Source organism: Lactuca virosa, chromosome 1 (assembly GCF_052849685.1).
Source record: "Lactuca virosa cultivar CGN04683 chromosome 1, Lactuca_virosa_CGN04683_v6, whole genome shotgun sequence".
Lineage (NCBI taxonomy): Eukaryota > Viridiplantae > Streptophyta > Magnoliopsida > Asterales > Asteraceae > Lactuca > Lactuca virosa.
Genome location: NC_136426.1, coordinates 68779357 through 68787419, shown reverse-complemented (window position 1 = coordinate 68787419; position 8063 = coordinate 68779357). Strand labels below are relative to the sequence as shown.

The following is an 8063-nucleotide window of genomic DNA, read 5'->3' as shown; positions in this document are numbered from 1 at the left end:
GTAGACACTAAATAGTATCGAAGAATGTACATTATCTTAATAGGTAATGTAAGCTGTAAGGTATGAGTGCTACTGATAAGGAGGGTATGCCTTCATCGATTTGTTCTAAATAAGAAGGGAAGTATACTTTGGAATGATTTATAAGAGTTACGAGGTCACATTTGAAGACTTAAATGGAATATACAGTAACGTGTATTATATAGAGAGTCATAGTTGGAAGTTCAATGCTTAGTTAGAAAGAAAGAGCATTGTGGTGAATCTTTGAGTGAATGTGTTTATATAGATTATGTTTCATATGTTAGAGCTAATATATGTTATGAAGTAGCTTATATGAGTTGCATCTTATTAGACTTCAGAAACTATGCATATTGTGGTGTTTTAAAAAAGGAATAGCCCAAAGCACAAAGTATGGTGCCTTAATTATTGATAATTTTAATGTCATCTGATCATTTTAGTGTAATAGACTTTATAAATTATCAATGGAATTTGAGTCTTGATTTTAGACAAGTTATGAGGTGCGAAGTGCATGCTTGTATAAAACGAGTTTGATCTTGATTCGACCAAATGGTGGGGATCAAGGGGGTTGTGCCCCCTTGTGAGGTCTTGATACGAGACTGTTCCTTGAAGAATTATTCTCATAATCTGGATTTCGTGTAACCCAGACATAGGGTCGAGATATCATATTTGGAAAATGATCAATAATTTTTCAAGCAGATCCAGACTACTTATCGATTTCAGAAACTTTCTTGTCCTCCAAACCCTAACATGAGTTGGTTTGAAATGAGAAACATAGTGGTTGGGCATTTGAAGATATAAGGTACCTTTGGAAGGGTTGTAGAATTCTTTGAAAAAGTTTCACAATAAGATCCAAGAGCCTTGAACCCAAACTGATTGGAGTGAAAAACTCCAAATTCGGATTGGTTATGCATTTAGACGAAGCCCTCATGTGGTGGGCGGGGTGCCCATGCTGAAAATAGGAGCCCTCGTGTATTAAGGTCGAGTACTACAATTGGAAAAGATAGAAATCGTTCGCTTGGAACATGACCATATTTTAAGGCTCTTTTTCACATTAAACTCTTGTATTGTGTTCAAAATTTGGGAAGAAGATTGGAGACCGACTATTTGAAAGGAGGTGTTGTTATACTCAAATTAACTGGAATTAAAGTATGGCATAATATCTTATTAGTCCCAAAGTGATCAACGAGCATCGTGGAAGTAGGTCAATAACAAACTCTTCAACATAACTACATGAGTAACATTTATGTGAATGATCTCTTTAACAATATATAATGTTTATATATGTATGTTATGAGAAGAAAGCTCAAATTGTCAAATGTGGTTTAAGTATTGAAACTCATTGGATGGGAACATTGAAAGATGGATATCAATTAAGAAGAGTAATGCATGGATGAGGGATTGTATGGAGTTGTAGACGAGATATGTATGCCTACATTATTTTGTTGATATGTATTATGGGTCGTATGTAGGCGCGTAAACATCTGAGCGGCCTATGGAACCTGTTCTATGGCATGTCATATGGGAGGTTAATCGTTGAGCACTAACAATATTTTGGGTGTGCTAAGGTTTGAACCCTTGACCTCCTATATATTGTGGGTATTGATTTATAATAGGGAAATGATTGATAGTTATATGCAAGGGAGTGTCAAAAGTATCTACCTAAGGATTAAGGTAGCACTCATGGAATGTTTAAACGGCACTACCTAGTGACGGGAGCACTATTCATGTGGATATTTATGTTGGCTATCTAGTGATGTGGATAATTTACTTGGGAATTTTTGGGAAATATTTTGGAAGTGGTGATTTAGTAATTGGTATAGTTCACTTTGGAAGATATCGGAAGTGACTATCAAATGAGGGAGATAGTTCTCTTGGGGTGATTTGAGAAAGATATGGCAAATGACTCTAGCTAGCGACGATGATACTTCACTTGATAGTAAATAGGATATGAATGAGTGGTTTAGCCTATCATTGGGATGTCCTTGAGATAAATATATGGGATATGTGAATGGTTAATTGTGTGTATATAAAATAGGTGTATCGATGGTAGTTGATGAGGGTTTGTGATTGTGTAGTAATACACTTATATATGTTACTTGCTTTATTTATGTTTGTATAACATAATAATGCTGTTTGAATGTAAGATTAACATTGTTGAGTTGCCCACATTAAGATGTATGTATATATATTGTGGTGGAATGTGGGGAAGCAATAGATGTTACTAAGATTTATAGGGAAGATTGTTAGAGTTGTTCACGTCAAGACTAGATGACATATGTAGAAGATCATTGTATTGATAAGTAGTGTAGCACCCGACTCATGTCATATATATTTGATGTATTTATAGAACTTTGGTGTATAACAAATTAACTCGTGCATGTCCTCCTTTGTGTTAAGAACTACACCTTATATAGATGTGATTTTTACAATAAAAAAATAATAATAAGTATATTTCGATAAGAAAAATTGGGTATTGTAGAGGATGTGAACTTTTTGTTTGTGGGCAAAGAGTATCCCAACATAATCGCATTGCATACAAATTTACAATAAAGATAGATTTAACCAAAGCCTAACTTATCAACGTCCTATTGCTAATTTATCTTTATTTAGGTATGATTTGACCAATTCAAATAGTAAAATGTTTGGTTAAACCAACATGTTTGTCTTGACAATTCCACAAAGCAAAAATCAACCAAACATTAACCATGAAAATAAATAAAATAAAAACTAAAGTTTAGTTTGAAGTTTAAACTTCACATAGCGATTGACCAAAATGATGATGCAAAAAAAAGGCTTGTGCCATTTCAACGCAATTGAAGATTTACAATCTTTGAAACCAACGTTACAACACCAAAATGCCCAAAAGAAAAACAAACACAACACCCTCATCAACCTCAACATATCCCCACCTGACCTTGTCCTTTAAAGCTTAAACACACTCTAAAAACAAAATATCCACTAGTCGCTTCAAGACAACTAAACTAGATGACAAGATGACACCACTAATCAACATCTCAAACAAGACTCTTAACCACCCCACCCCCAACTCCACCTAATAACCCAGCCCACTAAAACCCTAAAACTTCTTCCAACTCCAGAAAGCTTGCTTGCTTCATTTGATTTGATTTGATTTGATTTGCTTGCAACACACAAAACCATCATGACTCTTTGTGAAATAACAAGTGAAAGCCTGCTAACACCAACCATATTACTTACCATAACATAAATGTTGCCTTCTCATCCTCATCCGCTTTAATCTTCTCTCTCAGGCTGTTGATGTCACATCGTACCTGTAAAACAGAAACCACCATACTATGTTCACAAGGGTAGAAACGGAAATATTTGAAAAAAAAGTTGAAGCTTGCCTCATAATCGAGTTCTGGTCCATGTCCATGTCACCACTGCCTCTTGAGCTTAGTTCCATCCCATGTTCATCATTTGGCTTCACAAAAGAAAAAACAACCAAAAAAAATATTAGATCTCTTAAATAAAAACAAGTCAAAAAATAACATTAGATTCTATAGTCCGGATTAAAAGAAACCAAAGAAGAAAAGGCTTCCTGAATAACGGAAACCAAACAGAAAAAGCCCTTGTCCTCTTCTTGGCCTCACAACAAACTGCAAATAATTTTTGTTTTCAAAATATCCATACACAAAAAAAAAAAAAAAAAAAAAAAAAAATTCAAAACCAAAACCTCAACTTCAAACACCTGGATTTTATCATTATCTACAGAATCAGAACAATGGCTGAGTGGACTCATTGACTGTCTTTTTAGCGAAGGACTATCTTGCTTCACAGGGGTACATTCGTCTTTCCTCTTTCTACCAACTTCACCATTTTCAATATTTGAAACCCTGGTGGTTCTGGTGCGTTTATAACCATGTGGAAACACGTATAAAGGGATCTGCTTTCTCCTGACATGAGACACGTATATCTCCATTCCAGGTCTCCAACACATGTACATGTTCACTGAATGCCTAAACTCCTCAACTGTGCCACGAATGTCAAACTGTTGACCTTCTTGAATTGCTTCACCTTGTTTCCTTTGTAATCCCATAAAGAAAGCTCCATGTGATAACTGGTTTGAAGGATCAATGTATTCATGAGGGTATGGATGACATTGTAACTTTCCATGAGTGTCTCTCTCAATCTGTAGATACAAAGTTGACACAAAAATAGGTCAATTTGGGTTATATATTATTTGGAGGGTAAAACCGTAAAAACATTACCATCAAGGTCAACTGCCTGAGACGAGACTCAACCCAACCTTTCCAAGCACGCAAATCATCTGGATTATTAGCAATAATATCAACCTGTAGATAATTCTTGTAGCTCTCGAAGAACATATATGGTTCAAACAACATAGGCCACTGTGTTTTATTAACTTCTATCTCCTACAGAAAAAAATGGTAACATTTATTATCCAACTCAAAACCATTTTTTTAAAACACACAAATCCCAAAAGTATATTGAAATTCTTACCTCACATATCTGGTTCCCAAATTGAAACTGCTCAGTCATAACACGTAGTGTGCTAATTGAGACATTGTAACTAGAATTCATACACGGGTAGGCAGGGGTTATAATTGGCATGTGGTGAGTTTTGTCTTTAGGGTTTTTTCGTGGGTCCCACACAGTAAATCCAAGCTCAGCCTCTTGTATTGAACATAGCATAACTGGATTTGGCCATCTCCATTGTGTATAAACCCTGAAAAATCTAGACACCAGCATACTAGGTATAGCATTTGGATAAAATTGACAAACCCGTGCAACAAGAAGAGCCCAATTTACACCACCAAGAAATCCCGTCACCTAAACAATATATATATAAAAAATGTTACCCATGAAAGGTTGAATTATATGGTATTATCATGTGATCAAAGAAAAGAAAAAAAAACGACTTACATTTGAATAAACACCACGCCTTTTGGCCCAAAATTTTAAGCATCGAAGTGTTGTACGAAAATGCTAACAAGAGAAAAGAAAAGATCAAATTTGGGAAATTATGTGGAAAAAGTTAGAATTTTGAAGGAAAGACAATCACCTCCACATTTGGAACATGTTTAAGAATTTGATCAGCAACCCTGCAGCCATTAAGGCTACGAACTGTAGGTTCATCGACATTATACAACACAGAAACATCGGAAATGTCCAGGTCCTGTTAAAAATTAGATTCTATGTAAAAAATCAAGAAATCATGGTGTTAAAATCAGAAAATTAGGGAGGAAAGTTTCAATTGTAGTATCATGAATGATGAATCTCATGTGAATCACATAATTGAAGAGACTTACATCTGGGACGACTAAACGAGAAATGCTAGCATAAAGAAGATCAATAGATATCCCTTCAAACTTAAATTTCATAACTGGTACATGGGCATCTGGAACTGGTTGAAGTTCAGTAACTTCTTCCATATTTGTTAAAATATCATGCAAAACAAAGAAGAAATCTTCCTAAAATATAAAGAAAAAAAGACAAAGTAATGTCAGAAATCTATATATATGAACGACCCTTAAATCTTCAACTGGATTTACATAAATCGACTCACATTTCGGTTCACATAAGATGGCCCCACACACAAGGTGTCAATGTCTGCCCCAGGACCATGAACCTACCACCAAAGTTTGGAAACAAGACTACAAATTACTAATTTTATCTTTTACAAAACCAAGATTTAATATCTTTAAGCCTATGAAAAAATGAACACCACCAGGACTCATTTCCATTGTGTCAAAGTTTGCATCTTGAAAATCTTGCATGATAACATGAAACACAATAAGCAAAAGACAAAGTTTGTAAGTACTATCTCACCCCAAGCCGATAAGAACCAAAAGTAAATATGACAGCATTTGCATCCTCCACCATTTGTTCTGTGTACCCTCGAAGGCGTGTGAGTTGCTTCACCCAATCAATTACAATCTATACCAAATAAAGTCACAGAACATAGTCAAATCGCATTATGTAACCTTTACTAAACCATTTGATACCATATGTGAAAACCAGCTGATCACATATTCTACTTCCACTTGAAGAAACGTCAGGAAATTTTGAGCAAGAGTAGTCGCAAGAACCTGCTTGATTCGACCAAGAACCATCTCCCTCTTAGCTGCTTCTTCTTGACTTTCGTAAAGTCCAGCATCTACCAAAAACTTAAAGAGCCCAACAAAATCGAAACTATTTAAGTTATAAAAGTCCGCAAAGAAAAAATTACCCAAAGTCAAAACCAAACCCTACCTTGTTCAGCTTTTTAGTTCTGAGTATATCGGCCTCTGATGGCCCCGCTAGAGACAAAGGTTTGGTAACACCGTGCTGCCTCGGTGAAGGTAAAGCGTCCGCACCCACCATTACAAAGTCAATTTATGACCAAAAGATCGAAGAACTAAGAATCGACAGAAACCCTAATAGAGACACAATCGATCAAGATTTTTGTAGGTTTTCAAGTTCAACGCTGAAATTGCATCCAAAATTGGAAACTTGGAACTGATGTATTAGAAGATCCCGCATAAAATACTGAAATTAGAGAAACGGATGGAGAATTGGGGTTTGATCGAGAGCGTATGGGGTTAGGGTTAAAGGGGAAAAGGGACGGTGGATCTGAAGAGAATAATGAAGGAACTAATAAGAGATTCAAACCCTTAAATAATAAATACGCGAAGAGATGATTTTAGGGTGGATTTAACCTGGTGATTTTGGGGATATGGAGAAGAGGGAGATGTGAGGGGGAATGGCGATGGCGGGCGTTCGCTCTGTCTCGCACTTCAACTTGTTGTCGTATATTTTATCTTTTAGTTTAAGATTTAAGATACAATGAAACCAAATTTAATCAAAGTGATAATTGTTGCAAGGACATGTGAATTCAATGGATATAACCAAAATCGGATATAAGGGGTGTTTGGCTTATCTTTTGAGAGCCCAAAAGTTTTTTTTGATAAAGATAAAATGCAAAAGATGGTTGGTAAAAACATTTTAAAAGCAACTTTTGTATTTTTGATATAAGGAAAAGTGACTTTTTGGAAAAGTAAGGAAATCCTGACTTTTTGTAACTTTTGCTAAAAGGATTTTTGCCTCCCAAAAAGATAAGTCAAACACCCCCTAAGATTCGATGAACACAGTTTGATTTTGATTTAAAAATCGGTTGTTATAAAAGAATATATATCTAAAATAACATTTTTTAATTTTAAAAAAGGAAATAAATCTTGATGTTTTAAATTGAATTTAGCCAAACTAAACCCACAAATAACATCACTAATTTAGTTGGACTCTATTGTAAATATAATTTCAGATATTACTTTTACTATGGTAAATAAGTTAAAAAGATATATTCATGCATTTTTATGTCTATTTTTTTATTATGATCTTGTTTTTTTTTAAGTTCTAAATCTCACTAGTAAACTACATATATGTCTAGTACGGGACTTGAACAATCAACCTTTAAAAGCAATGTTTTAAAAACCAGTTTGAACCGGCCGGTCGAACCGGTTGGACCGGGAACCGGGAGAGTGAGCGGTTCAACTATCACCGGTTTTACATTGATTTCTGAACCGGATTGAACCGGCCGGTTTTTAGAAAAAACCGGTTGAACCGGTCAAAATAAACCGGTTAAACCGAAAAAAAACACATGAAAAAGAACCATTTACATAATAAACTTTGGTGATTTTTTTCAAATCTATTTAGTTTTCTCTAAATAAAAACATATGGTAAATGTTATAAATTCATTTGATGTGTTTGTATTCATCAAAAACTATATTTCGTTTCGGTATTATACTTTATTTTCTTTTTGATGTATATGGATTGATGTAAAACATTAAAACTTATGGTTATGTGTTATTTTAATGTATTTGGATTCATCTACAACTTATTTTTATGTGTATTTTTAATGTTTGAACTTGTAAACATCAAATTCATAATTTCTATATGTATGTATGTGTAGGAAAATAGAAAAAAACATGAAAAATATAGAAATCGGTTCACCCGACGGTCGAACCGGTTAGACCGGGAACCGGTCACCATACCTGTTCAACTAAAAAACTGGTTTTTAAAACATT

General features: G+C 34.7%; 1 protein-coding gene across 5 annotated transcripts; it reads right to left on the bottom strand.

Moving 5' to 3' along the window:
- Nucleotides 1–2798: 2798 nt before the first annotated feature.
- LOC145144271 (nuclear poly(A) polymerase 4-like) lies at nt 2799–6820 on the bottom strand. 5 transcript variants are annotated; one of them, XM_079074856.1, is made up of 13 exons: nt 6253–6819; nt 6090–6167; nt 5830–5937; nt 5567–5629; nt 5310–5471; nt 5063–5176; nt 4924–4986; nt 4501–4830; nt 4248–4412; nt 3713–4168; nt 3384–3460; nt 3235–3308; nt 2799–3157 (listed from the first exon to the last, which is right to left on the bottom strand). In XM_079074856.1, exons 1-12 carry the CDS (start codon nt 6361–6363, stop codon nt 3284–3286), a joined length of 1752 nt encoding a protein of 583 aa, XP_078930982.1. In that variant the 5' UTR covers nt 6364–6819; the 3' UTR covers nt 2799–3157; nt 3235–3283. The 5 variants fall into 5 exon arrangements, 3 of the variants coding, with proteins under 3 accessions (XP_078930982.1, XP_078930981.1, XP_078930983.1); XR_013725318.1 differs by having other exon boundaries at nt 2799–3308; nt 3384–3635; nt 6253–6820; XR_013725324.1 differs by having other exon boundaries at nt 2799–3308; nt 3384–3635; nt 3728–4168; nt 6253–6820.
- Nucleotides 6821–8063: the final 1243 nt, after the last annotated feature.